A 20,001-nucleotide genomic window follows, 5' to 3' on the forward strand; every position below is an offset into this window, starting at 1 on the left:
GCTATTACTTTCGTGACCATTCTGCCATGTGGGACGTTATCAAAAGCTTTGCTAAAATCCATATACACTACATCATATGCACTGCCCTCATCGACCCTCCTTGTTACCTCCTCGAAAAATTAAATCAACTTTGTCAGACACGACCTTCCCTTGACACATCCATGCTGACTGTCCTTGATTAATCCATGTCTTTCCAAAGGAAGATTTATCCTGTCCTTCAGGATTTTCGCCAATAATTTTCCCACCACCGAGGTTAGGCTGACTGGCCTGTAATTACTCGGTCTATCCCATTCTCCCTTTTTAAACAAAGGTACAACATTAGCAGTCCTCCAGTTCTCTGGCACTGCACCTGTAGCCAGAGAATTGGAAAATGATGGTCAGAGCCTCTGCTATTTCCTCTTTTGCTTCTCGTAACAGTCTGGGATACATTTCATCCAGGACTGGGGATTTATCCATTTTCAAAGCTGCTAATCCCCTTAATACTTCCTCTTTCACTATGTTTATCTCATCTAATATTTCACACTCCTCCTCCCTAATTGCAAAGTCTGCATCGCCCCTCTCTTTTGTGAAAACGGATGCAAAGTATTCATTAAGAATCCTACCCATGTCTTTCGCCTCCACACACAGATTTCCTTTATGGTCTCTAACAGGCCTCACTCTTTTTCTAATTATCCTCTTGCTCTTAATGTATTTATAAAACATCTTTGGGTTTTCCCTGATTTTACTTGCCAATATACTTTCATGCTCTCTCTTTGCTTTCCTGATATCTTTTTTAATTGCACCCCTGCACTTCTTATACTCCTCTGGCATTTCTGCAGTGTTGAGTTCCCGGTATCTGTCATAAGCTTCCCTTTTTTTCTTTATCTTACCCTGTATGTCCCTTGACACAAGAACATAAGAAGTAAGAGCAGGAGTAGGCCACCTGGCCCTTTGAGCCTGCTCCGCCATGTAATAAGATCATGGCTGGTCTGATCATGGACTCAGCTCCACTTCCCTGCCTGCTCCCCATAACCCTTTATTCTCTTATCGCTCAAAAAATCTGTCTATCTTCGTCTTAAATATATTCAATGACCCAGTCTCCACAGCTCTTTGGGGCAGAGAATTCCACAGATTTACAACCTTCTGAGAGAAGAAATTCCTCCTCATTTCAGTTTTAAATGGGCTGCCCCTTATTCTATGGGCCCGAAATTGGTGACCTTACTGCCCACTGCCACCGGGTTTTTTCGGCGGTCTCCCCTCGGTGACAGACTCCTCCAGGTCTACAGCTGGCGGGAGGGGAGTACCGTCAGGAACCACCTACTGGCGGCAAGTCGCCTCGGTGTCCTCCCGCCCGCCGAGCTGGCAGATTCCTCCAGGCGGGAGTTGGTGGCAGCACGGGGAAGGACTGCTGCGTGGAGGCAGGTCTGACCCAGATGGTAAGTAAGAAGAAAAAGGTTAGTGAACATCTTTTTTTTCCCCAGCGATTTATCGGTATGGGATGCCCTGAAGGTGTTCCAGTGTTTATTTTGTGAAAGATTTTTATTTTTAGCTGTTCACCCCTCCCTGGGCCCGATTCAATCCTCGGCGGCGCTTTGGTGAGGATCGCATTTGCCGCCGAGATTGGGAGCTCCTGCCCGCTGCTGCCCAGATTGACGGCGTGAGCCGTTATTTTGCCGCCGGGCGGTACTGCCATCTCTTTTGGAGGATTCTTCCTGGCAAACTATCACCCGGTCTCTCAGCGGCCATCGGCAGTCCTTTGGGCGGCACTTGGGCTGGCCTTGGCTTTGACCAAGTTCGGGCCCTATGTCCCCTAGTTTTAGTTTCCCCTATGAGTGGAAATATCCTCTCTGCATCCACCTTGTCGAGCCCCCTCATTATCTTATATGTTTCGATAAGATCACCTCTCATTCTTCTGAACTTAAATGAACCTACTCAACCTATCTTCATAAGTCAACCCCTTCATCTCCAGAATCAACCTAGTGAACCTTCTCTGAACAGCCTCCAATGCAAGTATATCCTTCCTTAAATGCGGAAATCAAAACTGTACGTAGTACTCGAGGTGTGGCCTCACCAATACCCTGTACAGTTGTAGCAAGACTTCTTTGCTTTTATATTTGAACCCCCTTGCAATAAAGGCCAACATTCCATTTGGCTTCCTGATTACTTGCTGTACCTGTATACTAACATTTTGTGTTTCATGCACAAGGACCCCCAGGTCCCTCTGTACTGCAGCACTTTGCATTTTTTCTCCATTTAAATTATAATTTGCTTTTCTATTTTTTCTGCCAAAGTGGATAATCTCACATTTTCCCACATTATACTCAATCTGCCAAATTTTTGCCCACTTACTTAGCCTGGCTTGTATCCCTTTGCAGATTTTTTGTGTCCTCCTCACAATTTTCTTTCCCACCCATCTTTGTATCATCAGAAAACTTGGCGACATTACACTCGGTCCCTTCATCCAAGTCATTAATATAAATTGTAAATAGTTGAGGACCCAGCACCGAACCCTGCGGCTATGTTTGCCAACCGGAAAATGACTCATTTATCCCGACTCTCTGTCTTCTGTTTGTTAGCCAATCCTCTAGCCATGATAATATATTACTCCCATGCACTTTTATCTTGTGCAGTAACCTTTTATGTGGCACCTTATCAAATGCCTTCTAGAAATCCAAATACATCACATCAACTGATTCCCTCTTATCCACCCTGTTCTTTTTTTCTTCAAAGAACTCCAGTAAATTTGTCAAACGTGATTTCCTTTCATAAAACCATGCTGGTTCTGCTTGATTGAATTATGCTTTTCCAAATATCCCGCTACTGCTTCCTTAATAATGGACTCCAGCATTTTCCCAATGACAGATGTTAGGCTAACTGGTCTATAGTTTCCTGCTTTTTATCTGCCTCCTTTTTTAAAAAGGGTTCGTTACATTTGCGGTTTTCCAATCCGCCAGGACCGCCCCAGAATCCAAGGAATTTTGGTAGATTACAACCAATGCATCCACTATCGCTGTAGCCACTTCTTTTAAGACCCTAGGATGTAAGCCATCATGTCCAGGGGACTTGTCAGCCTTAAGTCGCATTATTTTACCGAGTACTCCTTCATTAGTGATAGTGATTGTATTAAGTTCTTCTCGCCCCATAGCCCCTTGATTATCCACTATTGGGATGTTTTTAGTGTGTTCAGCTGTGAAGATCGATACAAAATATTTGTTCAACGTCTCTGCCATTTCCCTGTTCTCCATTATTAATCCAGGGGGCTCTAGATTTGTTAGCCCCACGTTTTTTTATAGGGAACATACCCTCAGGATTTCCTCCTTGAATGCCTCTCGCTGCTCTGACACTGATTTACCATCACGTATCCGTTTCCAGTTCACTTTGGCTAAATCCCATCTCAGCTCAGCAAAATTGGCTTTACCCCAATTGACAGCTTTGATTCCTTTTCTCCCTTTGTCCTTTTCCATAACTACCTTAAATCTCACTGAATTATGATCACTAGCACCAAAATGCTCCCCCATTGATACCCTCTTCATTCCCCAAAATCAAGTCCAGAACTGCCCCCTCCCTTGTTGAGCTTGTTACATACTGGCTAAGGAAAGTCTCCTGATAGCATTTTAGGAATTCTGTACCCTCTTCCATTCACACTACCCTTTTTCCAGTTAATATTAGGGTAGTTGAAATCCCCCACTATTACAGCTCTATAGTTTTTGCACTTTGCAGCAATTTGCCCATATATTTGTTCTTCTAGCTCCCTCTGACTGCTTGGGGGGGGAGGGGATGTATAGTACACTCCCAGTAGTGTGATCGCCCCATTTTTGTTCTTTAATTTAACCCATATGGCCTCCTTTGATGACCCCATCTAACATATCATCTTTTCTCACAGCTGTAATTGTTTCTTTAATCAATACTGCGAACCCCTCCTCCTTTCTTACCCCCCTCTCTATACCGTCTGAAAACCGTGTAACCAGGAATGTTGAGCTGCCATACCTTCCCTTCTTTCAGCCATATCTCAGTAATAGCGATATCGTACTCCCAAATGTCAATCTGTGCTCTCAGCTCATCTGCCTTATTTACTATACTCCTTGCATTGAAGTATATACCATTTAGTATTGCCAAACTCCCCTGTTGTCTATATTCCAGTCCTTGTTTCATCTGTCTTCCAAATTCACTTTCTATTTCTACTTCTCTTTCTCTGCTGCCCAATTCCAGCTTTGCTTCTCTCCCCACTGAATCTATTCTCCAGTTCTCACCCCCTTACCAAGCTAGTTTAAAGTCGCCCCAACAGCACTAGTAAAACCTCTCGCGAGGATCATGGTCCTGGCTCTGTTAAGGTGCAACCCATCTGGCTTGTACAGGCCCTGCCTCCCCCAAAAACGGTCCCAATGCCTCAGGAATCTAAAGCCCTCCTGCCTGCACCATCTCTCCAGCCACGTATTCATCTTCTCTATCCTCCTATTTCTGTACTCACTAGCACATGGCACCGGCAGCAATCCAGAGATTACTACCTTTGAGGTCCTGCTTTTTAATCTCTCTCCTAGCTCTCTAAACTCTGCCTACAGGACCTCATCCCTCTTTCTACCTATGTTATTGGTACCGATATGGACCATGGTCTCTGGTATTAGTGAACCAGATGGCTTTTTACAACAATTCAGTAGTTTCATGCTCACCATTACTGATACTAGCATTTTATTCCAGATTTATTTAATTAACTAAATGTCCTCAGCTGCCGTGGTGGTATTTGGACTCATGTCTCTAGGTTCATTAAGCCCTCTGGATTACTAGTCCAGTGACATATGCTACCTTACCCAACAAATTGCTGGAGTCAAATGCCGCATCAAAGGTAGTGCTTCCCTCATTGCCTACATTATTATTTAAGATACCCAGATGGTCTGGTACCATTTTAGAAGTCTTTGTTTTCTCTTCAGACTGTAACTCATGGGCATATGGACCAACTGGCCCTCAAATCTCTTGCTTTTTTTGAAGTAGAATTATTTCTCCCTAAAATGAAACACTCTTGAGACCAGGAATCTTAGTATGTATTTTATTTACAATCCTTTCCCAAAGAGCGTTTTGACACAGTTTTAAGGAAAAGTCTATCTTACAATGACTAATTTGCATGTGAGAATTCAGGTGATATCATCTGAATGACTGTTAGAGGAGCTGTATATCCAATGGCCAGCACTCCACATTCACAGGACCTGCTGCAAAGGGAGAAAAAAAATCAGGCAATAAAAAGCTGTGCACAAAGCACAACAGGAAGGCCAAGAGATAAAATATCAGACCAAAGCAAAATACTGCGGATGCTGGAATCTGGAATAAAAACAGAAAATGCTGGAAATCTCAGCGGGTCAGGCAGCATCTGTGGAGAGGAAGCAGAGTTAACGTTTTGGGTCGGTGACCCTTTGTCAGACTGAAGAGTGTTCAGAAAGAACAGATTTTTAACAAGCACTGAAAGGGGGAGGGGAAGAAAGAACTAAAGGGAAGGTCTGTGATAGGTTGGAAGACAGGAGAGATTGGAGAGGCAAAAGGGACGATGGCGCAAATTCAAATGGCAATGCCGGGAGTCAGAAAAACATTAGTCGAGATAGGGTGTGAATGGCGGGATAATGACCAACTGCCATTCGAGACAAGGAGAAAAAAAGAAAGAAACAGGCTCTGGGAGGTGGGAGGAGGGGGAAGGGAGCCAAAGATTGGCAGCGGTTACGCTCTGAAATTGTTGAATTCAATGTTGAGTCCAGAAGGCTGCAAAGTGCCTAAAAGAAAGATGAGGTGCTGTTCCTCGAACTTGCGTTGAGCTTCATTGGAACAGTGTAGGAGGCCGAGGACGGAGAGGTCAGAGTGGGAGTGGAGTGGAGAATTAAAGTGAGAGGTGACCGGAAGCTCAGGGTCACACTTACGGACTGAATGGAGGTGCTCTGCAAAACATCAGGAAGGCCAAGAGCCTCATCCCTTACAGAATGAAGGCTGACAGCAACAACAGAGGTGCAATCACCTTTGACTGATTGGCTGGTAGGTCTGTGGGTCTTAGCTGTGTCAGTGGTATGGTGGCATAGTGGTTATCTGACTGGACTAGTAATCCAGAGGCCTGGACTAATAATCCAGAGAATGTAAATTCACAATCCCACCGTAGCACTTTGTGAATTTGAGTTCATTTTAAAAAAACCTTTGAAATAAATCTGGAATAAAAAGTGACAATGAAGTTGTAAAACTCAACTGGTTCACTAATGTTCTTTGGCGAAGGACACCTACTGTCCTTATACAGTTTGGTATGTGACTCTGGTCCCACACCAATGTGGTTGACTCTTAACTGCCCTCTGAAATGGGCTAGCAAACCACTCAATGAACTGGACAGACCACTTGGCTGCGTGTCCTCCTGCAGTCTCACATGCTCCTCCACTCACATCCGTGCAGGAGCAAACATCCTTTGGATAGGACTGCAGGTCTGCTGCTATATCGTTCATCAGTGTCGGTACAAGACTCTCCATCTCAGTTTTCGCATCACACGCTGTCACCAAGGGACTGCTTCTGCAGTTGATAACTTTGAATACACGTTGGGGAAAAATTTATGCTTAGAAAGGATTTATGTGGATGTGTGTGCTCGTTAGCAATGGGGAAGTGGTAACGATTTCACTGTCACATTCACAACTATGAGCTTCTGGAAAAAAAAACAGCAAAAGTTGGGCCTAAAACTGGCAAAGGACAGTTACTTTGTAGAATAAAAGTTCTGAAAATTAAACTACTGTTGTAACCTATCATCATTATCTGCTTCTTCCATGTGAATGTATTCACTAAGGAAACAAGCAGACATCATGCGGTGTTAACTGTCCTACCTTCCTCCAAGTGACAATGGGAGTTGGAACAGCTTTCACTTCACAGGCCAAGTAGACTTGAGAACCAGTCACGTTCTGGACCGACTTTGGCGAGAATATGATTACAGGAGCTGTGAAAGAGCAAATGATTGACATATTTACATTTTAAACTGGCTCCATTAGTGCTCTGAATGTTCAACAAGAACGCAGCAGTTTGAAGTCTCAGGTTGTGAGTTTTGCATTTTGCTCTTTCTGACTTGAGATTTTTTTCCTGAACGATACAAGAGTCAAAATGAATGATTTGCTCCCCCCTGCTGGTGGACAGACACCTTCCTCAGGAGTGAAATCAGGAAGCATTTTTCACACACAGATATTCATGGAAAAATAACTCTCCCCTCCTCCTCCAAAAGGCTGTGGATGGTGGGCCAATTTAAATTTTCACGGCTGAGATCGATAAACTTTTGTTAGGTAAGGGTACTGAGGGATCAAAGACGTGAAAATAGGGTTGAGGTACAGAACAGCCATGATCCGATTGAATGGAGGAACAGGCTCGGGGGGCTGTTCCCACGTTCCCTTCTGGTGCACTTCTGCTGGAGATACGGTGGGAGCGTCATGGCTGCGTATTTTTGGTCACTGATTATCCCCTTAATCTAACAGCATTTAACACAATAAAAAAGCAATTACCCACCTTCTGTTTGCTGTGCTGGTGGGTGTAAAACTATTGGGACAAATTCTGTCTACACCATTGCGCTTACAGTACTGCCCATTCCATGTAATATTTTCCTATTCACTAACTAGACTTCAGTGCAACTGTATAATTGGATCGGATCATCTGGGATATCCATGAAGTAAAGCAGAGCCCACCAGACTTCAATTAACCACAAAGATGGGCTCCTGTATTCAGTTATCATTTACGCAAGGAAGGACGATGCCAATCAGTTTCTTATTATGTACAGAAATATACTGTCAGAATAGACTGCATTAACATTGGAATAACAAATGAATACAGGTTGAACCTCTCTTACTCGGCACCCTCAGGACCTGGCCACGAGGAGTGGTCACGTTAAATTGGATGGTACAGGTACCGATCAAGGAGATATCGGGGCTGGCTGGCTTGGAGCTGGGAGTGCGACAGAAAGATTGTGGTGGTGAGGAGAGGCGGTGGATCGCAGGTTCAGGCCAGCGATTGCAGGAATCGGCAGCGAGGAAGGACTTCAATTTGTTCATGTCGGTGCGGCCGGGAATGGTGCCGGACGAGGGGTGGTGCCGGATAAGGGAGTCCCTGGATAAGGGAGGTTCGACCTGTAATGGATATCATTTAATATTGATTCAATATTCTGGATTTCAGAATTGGATGTTCTTCTTTTCTCTGATTAAAACCAGCCGAAACTACCTTCAACTTGTGTAAAATATGGTAGAAGCCCACGACAGCAAAGAAATAGCACTGTATCATTACTATGAATTGCGACCCTTAAGAATAGCACAGTCACTGTGGGCTGAATTTTCCGTGGTGGTAGCAGGCGCGATTGGTGGCGGGTTGGATGGGAAAATTGTTTTTTCCCCATAGGCGCATGTGTCATGGTGAAGCTCACCCGACCTGCAGCAGCAGGGAAACCCAATTGAAATCATTATGAGGTACGTTACAGGCACTTAAGGGCCTTTTTGCCTTAATTTTTAAATTTCCCTGCAGGATTCACACAGCTCGGGAACCACGTCTCTCAACCTGAGGCGTGAGTTCCGTGGCCATTGCTCCAACTGATTACTTGACAGAATGGAAAATAAACCAAAAGATAAGCATGTTGATGAAATTCTGTACTACTTGAAAAACTACTGGTAAATAACAGCAACAATAACAACTTGTGTTTATATAGCACCTTTAACGTAGTGAAACACAAGAACATAAGAAATAGGAGCAGGAGTAGGCCACTTGGCCCCTCGAGCCTGTTCCGCCATTTAATAAGATCATGGCTGATCTGATCATGGACTCAGCTCCACTTCCCTGCCCGCTCCCCATAATCTGTTATTCCCTTATCGCTCAAAAATCTGTCTATCTCCACCTTAAATATATTCAATGACCCAGCCTCTACAGTTCTCTGGGGCAGAGAATTCCATAGATTTACAACCCTCTGAGAGAAGAAATTCCTCCTCATCTCAGTTTTAAATGGACATCCCATTATTCTAAGACTATGTGCCCTAGTTTTAGTTTCCCCAATGATTGGAAATATCCTCTCTGCATCCACCTTGTCGAGCCCCCTCATTATCTTATATATTTTGATAAGATCACCTCTCATTCTTCTGAACTCCAATGAGTATCGGCCTAACCTACTCAACCGACATAAGTCAACTCCCTCATCTCCGGAATCAACCTAGTGGACCTTCTCTGAATAGCCTCCAATGCAAGTATATCCTTCCTTAAATACGGAGACCAAAATTGTACGCAGTCCTCCAGGTGCGGCCTCACCCATACCCTGTACAGTTGCAGTAGGACTTCTCTGCTTTTATACTCTATCCCCCTTGCAATAAAGGCCAACATTCCATTTGCCTTCCTGATCATTTGCTGTACCTGCATACTATTTGTGTTTCATGCAGGTCCCCCAGGTCCCTCTGTACTGCAGCGCTTTGCAATTTTTCTCCATTTGAATTATAATTTGCTTTTCTATTTTTTTTTGTCAAAGTGGATAACTTCATATTTTCCCACATTATACTCCATCTGCCAAAAATGTGTCTGTATCCCTTTGCAGATTTTTTGTGTCCTGCTCACAATTTGCTTTCCCACCCATCTTTGTATCATCAGCAAACTTGGCTACATTACACTCGGTCCCTTCATCCAAGTCATTAAAATAGATTGTAAATAGTTGAGGCCCCAGCACTGATCCCTGCGGCACCCCACTAGCTACTGTTTGCCAACCAGAAAATGACCCAAGGCGCTTCATGTATTATGAGACAAAATTTGATACTGAGCCAAATAAGGAGAAATTAGGGCAGATGACCAAAAGCTTGGTCAAAGAGGTAGGTTTTCAGGATTGTCTTAAAGGAGGAGAGGTAGAGGGGCGAAAGGTTTAGCCAGGGAATTCCAGAGCTTCGGGCCGAGGCAACAGAAGGCACGGTCGTCAATGGTTGAGCGATTATAATCAGGGATGTTTAAAAGGGCAGAATTAGAGGAGCGCAGACATCTGGGGGGCTTGTGAGGCTGGAGGAGATTACAAAGATAGGGAGGGGCGCGGCCATGGAAGGATTTGAAAATAAGGACGAGAATTTTGAAATTGAGGCGTTGCTTAACCGGGAGCCAATGTAGGTCAGCGAGCACAGGGGTGATGGATGAGTGGGACTTGGTGTGAGTTACACATGGGCAGCCGCAGTTTGGATGACTTCTAGTTTATATAGTGTAGAATGTGGGAGGCCAGCCAGGAGTGCGCTGAAATAGTCAAGTCTAGAGATAACAAAGGCATGGATGAGGGTTTCAGCAGTGGATGACTGGAGACAGGCGATGTTACAGAGGTGGAAATGGGCAGTCTTAGTTATGCTGTAGATATGTGGTCGAAAGCTCATTTCAAGGTCAAATATGACACCAAAGTTGTGAACAATCTGATTAATTTTAATGTTAATTTTTCACTGGCTATTCTCAGCTGTTGCCTTCCAACTGAACAGTAGTTGCAGTGAATTGATCTGCACTATAAAAAATTACATATACCATTTAAATAAATGTTTGTGTTGTTTCTGGTCAGGTTTTTCTCACAGTATACTGTGATTGTCCAGTTACACATTAAATCAAGTCATCAACAGTAACAATTTCATTCCCATCATTCCACTGGTTCAATTTGCTTTCAGTCCCTGAATATGAATAATTTAATATCATTTCCATCAATTGTGATTTTAAAAAATAGCCCGGTCACCGTGCTTTGGAATAATACGGTGCAAAAAAACACCAACTATTAATGTCATCCATTATCAAACTGCCGGTGCAGAGGAGCCTGGTGCAGAGTGTGTTAAGCATGATCGTTGATCCCGTCCTCTGTCGTGCCTTGCTCACTCAGGTTTGGGTTTCAAGTCTTATCAATCGGTTTGTGAAGTGGTTGTGAGAGCTCGTTGCAATAATTGAAAGTTTGCTGAGTTTTATTTTGTGCAACCCTTCTAAAACATTTCACTGGCTGTGAAGTGAATGTGAGGTCCTGAGGATGTGGAAGGTGCTATATAAATGCAAGTTCTTTCACTCTGCTTAAGGGCAGGTTTTAACTCCAGGTGGGAGTTGTGCGGAAGGGGGCCGCTGTCGGGGACGCTTAGGAACGCTCGCCAGCACTCGGGTAATTGGTTGGAAGGAGTGTTGGGAAAGGGTATCGCAGTCGTGGGTCAGGGGGGGTGGGGCGGGGGAGGGGGGGGCGGGGGAGAGGTCAAAGATTTCCTTGTGGGGCTTAGAGGAGCCACTTACCTGTCTGGGTTTCTTGTGGCCTCCTCTTGCCTCAGGGTGACCTGGCCTAAAAGCCACAATGGCTTCCATGCGCAGGTTTCTCATTAAAATTGCAGCCAGCCTCTGTTGACATCATCGCTGTGTGATCCCCATATTAAAGAAGGATTCGAAGCCCCTCTCATCTGCTCCAAAGAGAAGTTTAAAACTGAAACCTGCGGCAAGGCAGCGGAATCGCTGCAGGTACGTCACACTGGCCATTTTTAATTGCCTGCTGGGTGGGCAGGGTTAAAATCGGCCCTATACCCTTCAGGGAAAATAGAAGTGGCATTGCTATTCATACCAGACTCTACAATGCAATTGTGCAACCTAGGCATTTATCACATGAGGAATATCTAGGCAAAACGTCCATTTGGGTAATAGGAGGCAAGATTGTACAACAGTCGTGTGTGTCCCTGATCATCATCTGAACATCTATCCAGACACAATAAACCATCCCCTATTAACTGTCCTTCCACATAATCAGGGGTTTGCTTCTCAAGGCAAGGACGCATCAAATCACAAAACAATGCACAATATCAAAACAATGCACAATATTGGAAACGGGACAAGATTGGCTCGCAGCTGCTTCTAACTACAGTTAAGCATCTGATAAGTCCCATGATTTCACAGCCCGTCCTTTTGTAGCTCTTTTGGGAGTGCATTAGAAGCGCTGGAAATCTGTGGCAGTATAAGCGGGGGCTCCTGTGAGGGGGAGAAGCAAAGACGGTGAATCTTTGTCCGCCCTTCACAATGGCTCCCGCCTCAGAGGGCGTGAGAGTAGTAGCAAAGCCTCCTGTAATGTATTTGCTTCATGGGTTCTTTGCTTAAGCATCCATAGCAACATGGATTAAGAACTAGTTGGTTTATTAGCAAACAGTTTAACAATCACACTACACATTGCCAGTTCATCCACCAGGCTCACAGCCGCATGGTTCATCGTGGATCCCCTCAGCCCAACTGACTGGGGTTTTATTGAGTCTTGTGAACATCACGTGACTGGCTAAACCACTCACAATTCAACAGCTCGACAACTATTTTGTTGTTGATCTGTAAATCAAGTGCCCCCTGATTAAAGGGGAGCACTAAAATCGACACATTAAGTAAATTAAACTTTGGACAGTATTCTTAAATCAAATTAAAATTTGGTTGCCGGGGGTGATGCTGCACTCCAGTCCCTCCGGTGCCCACCTTTCGCGGAAGGCTGCGAGCGTACCGGTGGACACTGCGTGTTCCATCTCCAGGGACACCCTGGCTCGGATGTAACCATTGATAAGAGGTAGGCAGTCGGGCTGAACGACCCCCTCGACCGCCAGCTGCTTGGACCGGCTGATGGCCACCTTGGCTATGTCCACCAGCAATTCAACAGCTCTACAACTATTTTGTTAAATAATGTTTCTGCTCGGGATCGAACCAGGGGCTTTTCGCGTGTGAGGCGACCGTGATAACCGCTACACACAAACCTGTGAGCATACTCACAGCTGCATACATTACACCTCGCTACGCTGGGAGTTCCTGCATCTTCGGCCTCACAAAGACACGGGTAACTTTGGAGGTGTGCTGGCCCCTTAAATGCCTGATTATGTTTAAGAATGCAGCACAACGCTCTGCTTTTCCCCAATTTTGACAGTTGTGTGGCTAGAGCAGTACGACTCAGTGCTATACTCTTACAGCATTTTGAAAATGAGACTGGCAGAGTAACTGCATCGCAAAGTGACCACAGTCTGCAGCAGTAGCACTGAGGTCCTGCAGAGTAGATAGCAACTGCTGAAAGTTGGAAGTTAGAACCAATCTAAATGGCCTTTTGATTCAAAATCCACAAAAATTCTTGCTCTGCATGTAGCTGGACAGAAATGTAGGTGGTAGAGTTTAGCATCTAATAAAGCTGTGCCTAACGAGGTCTTTATGAAAGCACTTTCGAGAATGACACTGCTGGAGCCCATTATGGAGTCCACAGTGAATCAATCTTCTTCTTAATGAAGCAGTAGAGTGCTTTTAAAGGAGGCTGTTGCACTTTTGCCAAATGTCCTCTTATTATGAGAGAACCATGGGTGTCTGTTGGGAACCTGGACCCCTGTGGACGCCACATAGATACTGTTATGACAGCTGTTACATTTCAGTGAACAATGAAGGCCCATCTGCTGAGAATATTCCATCTGTAAAATTACAAATAAGGCAAAATCTGAGGCAATGTTCGCAAGGATTGAAACAATTCTTTGCATTAAAACAGTTTCCTGAAGGAACCTTTAATGAACAACAGGAATACAGATGCATAAAAAGCTATGTGTTGCTCAACTTCCAAGGGGCCAGAGATTATTTTGATAACCATTTTGTCTTAAAGGTAAAAGTAATCCAATGTTGTATAGTGATCATTCCTGGACATCTGCCTGATTAACTAATTGCTTGGTTATGAGCATCCTTACTATTTAATACTCGCTGCTTAAAACTTCTATTCCTATTGAGAAACAGAGTTCTACAGTGTGAAGCAGGACTTTGAGCAGTGTTGACTAAAAGTAACAGGAAAAACCTTAAAACATTAAAAAGATCAGCAAATAAAATGGGTTCCCCAATGTGGTATCCACCTCATTGCAGCAGCTCGTACCACCACCGATATAGATGCGGTAATTATTTGGAGTGGTTATGGGTCAGAAATGGTGGGAAATTAGGCAAAGGGTTAGCCATGCCCTTGACCCCATTTAAATGTGGAGAGTGGGCTGCTTAAAAGAAACGGGACAGCTTTTTGCAAGGAAAATGCAGGTGCAATTTTTTTGAGGTGGATTTGAGTCAGTAGCCTTCAAAAACTCATTTTATGCTGCTTGGCACTGAAAATCTACCCCAGAATATGTCATAATTCCAAAAAGGTTCCAGGCCAAGTTCAGGACTGATGCCAGGAAGCGCTTCTTCAAACACACTGGGATTAATACCTGGAATGGTCTCTGGGTAGGTAGAGGAGGCAAAACATCTGGAGTCATTCAAGAGGCGTTTACACGCTGTGATGGGAATTCATAGCTTTGTATGGAAGGATGAGCTAGAAGTGCAAAATGAGCTCTGCTCGTCTGTACTTACCTTTGTGATTATACAGAATTGGTCCAGATTGCAGCCTCTAAGCAACTAAAATCAACCATTGATTTCAGCCCCTGCCACATACACCATTTCCATACTGATGATTCCATCCCCCTCCCTGGCCACCTATTTGACTCTGAGCTGAGCTTCGAACCTCGTATCCTCTCCATTACAAAGTCTTCCACCTCTGTATCATTACTCGTCTCCACCCTTGTCTCAGACCATCTTCTGCTGAAACCTTCATCCATGCCTTTGTTACCTCCAGACTCGACTATTCCAATGCTCTCCTGGCCAGCCTCCCATCTTCCACCGCCCATAAGCTTCAGCTCATCCTAAACTCCGCTGCCTGTATCCTTTCCGACACCAGATCCCGCTCACTGTGACTGCAACCATTATTGTTGTTTGCTGTTTTAATTTATCACGTTATAAATACCACATGGGAATGTGAAGAATTCAATACTTAATAAATATTCACACTACCCACACATAATAAGACAAACTGGATTTCTCCCCCTCCCTGCCATAGTCTAGAATGTATGTCCTTTCCCCCCACTTTACCCTGATTTTAAAGTTGCTCAAGGAGTATGCTAGCTTAAATGAATCCACTAAGAATGAGTGAGCAGGGAGCCAGAGGCACTGGTGCAAGACAGCGACAGGCAGGCTGTCAGCTGCCACAAGCTTTCACCATCACTAATTTATTACTGGGAGCCTGCTGCCTTGTGCTGGCAGGAAGTCTGCACTTATTCTCAGCAAAGTGTCTGTTGTAACAAAGAGGAGCCAAGCTACCTGTTTTGGTCAATTTGACTCTGAAAGGCTGGTATAAATGAGGTATCAAATAGTTAGAAAATGGACATTTGAACATATTTCTGAGTGCATCTGAGAGGATGAGAGTAATAAGACTGAGTCATCTGAACAGAAAGATTCTTTTCAACCAACTCTTATTGAAGGAAGATTCCATAACAAGATTTTTATATGGCTGGATTGAAGACTATTCCGCACAATAGGAAAGCTCCTTTCTGTATTGTGCTATTTCCCAAGTTTGTGGAGCAGTAGATGTTAGCTCCTAGCCTAACATAGGTACTACCTGCTCCCACTCGCCACATGCACTGCAGAGAGCCGAGTGAGATGTTTCTTCACTACAACGCAGGTGTTCTGAATTCCTGGAATATGCAGCACAACTTGGCATGATTCACACGTTGTCTTCTTCCAGGTAGTGGAGAGCCGAACCAGCCCCAGAAATCACAACTATGGCTCTCTGGATCTCATCTGAGCAACTAAAGATGTAACACGGTTTAGTGAGCAGCAGGTGTACATGTTTCAGTGAGCAGGGAGTATATACCATTTATTAAGCAGTCAGCATACATGATCCAGTGAGTAACTAATGTACATGAACAGGCAAAGTGTTCTGCCCCAGACCCTGTGTGTATAACCAGTGGCATATTCTGTCTCAGACCCTGTGTGTGTAACCAGCAGTGTGTTCTGTCCCAGACCCTGTGTGTGTAACCAGCAGTGTGTTCTGTCCCAGACCCTGTGTGTGTTACCAGCAGTGTGTTTTGTCCCAGACCCTGTGTGTGTTACCAGCAGTGTGTTCTGTCCCAGACCCTGTGTGTGTAACCAGCAGTGTGTTCTTCCCAGACCCTGTGTGTGTAACCAGCAGTGTGTTCTTCCCAGACCCTGTGTGTGTTACCAGCAGTGTGTTCTGTCCCAGACCCTGTGTGTGTAACCAGCAGTGTGTTCTGTCCCAGACCCTGTGTGTGTAACCAGCAGTGTGTTCTTCCCAGACCCTGTGTGTATAACCAGTGGCATATTCTGTCCCAGACCCTGTGTGTATTACCAGCAGTGTGTTCTGTCCCAGACCCTGTGTGTGTAACCAGCAGTGTGTTCTGTCCCAGACCCTGTGTGTGTAACCGCAGTGTGTTCTGTCCCAGACCCTGTGTGTGTAACCAGCAGTGTGTTCTGTCCCAGACCCTGTGTGTGTTACCAGCAGTGTGTTCTGTCCCAGACCCTGTGTGTGTAACCGCAGTGTGTTCTGTCCCAGACCCTGTGTGTGTTACCAGCAGTGTGTTCTGTTCCAGACCCTGTGTGTGTAACCAGCAGCATGTTCTTTCTCAGACCCTGTGTGTGTAACCTGCAGTGTGTTCTATCTTAGACGCTGTGTCAATACCCAACTAGATCATTCATGTCTTTCAGGAAGGGAGCTGCCAGGCCCCACCCAGTCTGGCTTGCATGTGACTCCATTCCAATACTTCTGTGGCTGACTCTGAATGCCCTCAGGACAAGTAAGGTTGGGCAATAAATGTTGCATTGTCAGCATCACCCACATCCCAAGAACAAATTTTAAAAACTTTTTGGTTGATCCATTTTTGACATTAACCTAGTGAATTATTAAGGTTAACAGTATGTATAGCTGGGAGCAAGAAGTTACAAGGGACCATAGACAGATTAAGTGGGTGGGCAAAACCATGGCAGATGGAGTTCAATGTGAGGAACTGTGATCAAGGAAGACAAATTGGACTATTTTCTTAATAATGAGACGGGTAATTGTGGAGGAACAAAGAGGTTAAATTCACCTTGTGAAATCACACATAGCAACCACTTACAGACTGAAGAATGTACCCTGTATATACTGTGAAAATAGGAAATTAAGTGGTTACATTTTCATAGATATCCATACCCGGGGGCAGGAGAAGGAAACATTTAGCACTTGTGTTACATTTTGTACACAGGAAACAGTAACGGTCTACCGGAAGCTGCAGGAGCCGAAACTGCACCTCCCAAAAAGACCTCTGACGGCCTGAAAGCAGCGGCCATGGAGCGGCACAGAACGGCCCCTGACTCTCCGTGGAGAGGCCGCTATTTTGCAAAGTGTCCTTCATCAGGGGCCAGGCCCGGCTGAGTTCCTCTCCGGTGGCCCAGTGGACCGAACTGAAAAATATGCAGAGCTCGCTGCGGCTCTCCCCTTTAACTGAAGGAGACAGACGTTGTGACGGGTCAGCGGCGCGCTGATGTCATTAGCGTGGCGCTGATGAGTGATCTCGGCGGCCGAGCCACTTCAAGGGCACTTTCGCCCCTCAGCCGCGAGCGACTACACCTGCCCCGAGCAAAAAAAAAACGTCCAAGTGCTGAATATTGACGGCACCTCCGCTGCAACCCATGAGGCAGAGAAAAACGACAAAAAAACTGAAGGTGCGCCCCGTTTCGGGCAGAGGTAAATTTCTACCCCGTAGAGTTTGGACACCTGGATATCGCACAAATAAATGCACAAGGAAAGAAAAAATGACCTTCCTGCCTTTTGAGGATCTGTTTTAACAATAGAATTAGGGGAGAAATGTAGAGACAGTTCTTCACTCAGAGGGTGATGAATCTTTGGAATTCTCTACCCGAGGGGACCATGAAGGCTCAGTCGTTGAGTATATTCAGGACAGAGATCGCTAGAATTTTGGATGTTAAGGGAATCAAGGGATATAGGGATTGTGCAGGAAAATGGAGTTGAGGTAGAAGATCAGCCATGATCTTATTGAATGGAGGAGCAGGCTTGAGAGGACGAATTGCCTACTCCTTCCTGCTCCTATTTTTTATGTTCATCGAATTAGAGTATTCAAAATAAGTTAATGGCAGTTAATGATAAATGAAAAGAGTAAATCTGATAATGTCAACTTCTAATGTACACAAATCAATGGTTACTAAACAGTAAAACTACAGCATCATTGGCCATCACTAATTCTGGCCGGAATATATAGATAGTAGCAACTAATTTAAACAGTTCAATCAGCGTGCTGCGGGGAAGGGGTCCGGTAAGTACTGACAGGCAGACTGGATCCTTTCCCTTCAGTATCGGATTATCTTCAGTCTCTAGGAATTAAAGACTAATCTCCAGGACACTGCTGAGAACAACCCAGGAGAAATATCATAAAGGCATTAAAAAACATTGTTTTTATAAACATTTTCTTTCAACACTTTGCAGGTTAATAAGGCCATAAAAATAGCAAACAAAGCACAGGAGTTATTTTCTAGAGGGACAGAATTGAAAAGGTGAGAAGTTATGTTAAACTTGTATGGAAACTTCGTTAGACCACACTTGGAGTACTGTGAACAACTCTGGTCTCCATATTATCAGCTGTCGCTCAGTGGGTAGCACTCTCGCCTCTGAGTCAGAAGATGGTGGGTTCAAGTCCCACTCCAGGAACCTGACCACAAATATTTAGGCTGCCCCCAGTGCAATGCTGAGGGAGTGCTGCACTGTCGGAGGTGCCATCTTTCGGATGAGCCGTTAAACCGAGGCCCCGTCTGCTCTCTCAGGTGGATGTAAAAGTTCCCACGGCACTATTTCGAAGAAGGGCCGGGGAGTTCTCCCCGGTGTCCTGGCCAATATTTATCCCTCAATCAACATCACAAAAAGAGATTATCTGGTCATTATCACATTGCTGTTTGTGGGAGCTTGCAGTGTGCAAATTGGCTGCCACATTACAACAGTGACTACACTCCAAAAATACTTCATTGGCTGTAAAGCACTTTGAGACGTCTGGTGGCCGTGAAAGGCGCTAAATAAATGCAAGTCTTTCTTTGATATTATTAAAAGGATATAGAGGCACTGGAAAAGATGCAAACAGGTTTACGAAAATGATACCAGAATTGAAAGGTTATATGTATCAGGAAAGATTGAACTGGCTGGGCCTCATTTCTTCAGAGGAGATGACCTGTCAGAGGTCTTTAAGATTATGAAAGGGTTTAACAGGATAGACGTAGAGAAGGTATTTCCATTTGCGGGAAAGACCAGACTGGGGGCCATAAATATAAAATAGTCACCATTAAATCCAATAGGAAATTCAGGAGAAACTTCTTTATCCAGTTTGTGGTTAGAATGTGGAACTTGCTACCACAAAGAGTAGTTGAGGCGACTAGCATAGATACTTTTAAGGGGAAGCTACATAAACACATGAGGCAGAAAGGAATAAAAGGATTTGTTGATGGGGTTTGATGAAGAAGGGCGGGAGGAGGCTCATGTGGAACACAAACACCTGGATAGACGTGTTGGACTCAATGGCCTGATTTGCTGCTGTAAAAACAATGTAATCATTTGTAATACAGGCAACTCTCCATTATCTGCACACGGCTGCAACGGGAAACCGTTGTAACCATCAAACCCCCATCGACAAATCCTTCTATTCCTTTCTGCCTCATGTGTTTATGTAGCTTCCCCTTAAAAGTATCTATGCTAGTCGCCTCAACTACTCTTTGTGGTAGCAAGTTCCACATTCTAACCACACACTGTATAAAGAAGTTTCTCTTGAATTCCCTATTGGATTTAATGGTGACTATCTTATATTTATGGCCCCCAGTTCTGGTCTTTCCCGCAAATGGAAATACCTTCTCTACGCATTTAAAATTCCGTGTGTGTGACGTCACTTTGAAACTCTTGATGTTCTTTTCGAATGTTGCCTGTTGAGCCTTGCTTTTAAGCGTCTGCCTTGCCTCAGCTCCCGCTGCTGCTCACACACAGGTCCACTGCCTCGGTCGAGCCTGCACTTGCCAGGCTGCTTCTTTCATTAAAATGCCACGGACAGTTACAGGAAGTAATCAACAAGCCTAATGGTCTTTAGATCGAGAGGACTAGGATTCAAGGATTAGAAGATACGCTACAGCTATTGGTTAGAGCACACCTGTAAGCATTAACTGTAATGTCAACTCGCTCTAACGGAGAAATCGTTT

The 20,001-nt window shown here is 44.6% G+C and overlaps 1 protein-coding gene across 1 annotated transcript in view; it reads right to left on the reverse strand.

The window, feature by feature from the left end:
- Nucleotides 1–20,001, reverse strand: part of LOC139249351 (insulin-like growth factor-binding protein-like 1) — a 75,453-nt gene that overhangs the window by 12,717 nt on the left and 42,735 nt on the right. The window contains exon 2 of the mRNA XM_070872333.1: nt 6,810–6,919. Coding sequence (XP_070728434.1) covers nt 6,810–6,919 — 110 coding nt within the window. The remainder of the gene's footprint in view (nt 1–6,809; nt 6,920–20,001) is intronic.

This window comes from Pristiophorus japonicus, chromosome 2 (assembly GCF_044704955.1).
Source record: "Pristiophorus japonicus isolate sPriJap1 chromosome 2, sPriJap1.hap1, whole genome shotgun sequence".
NCBI classification, from domain to species: domain Eukaryota; kingdom Metazoa; phylum Chordata; class Chondrichthyes; family Pristiophoridae; genus Pristiophorus; species Pristiophorus japonicus.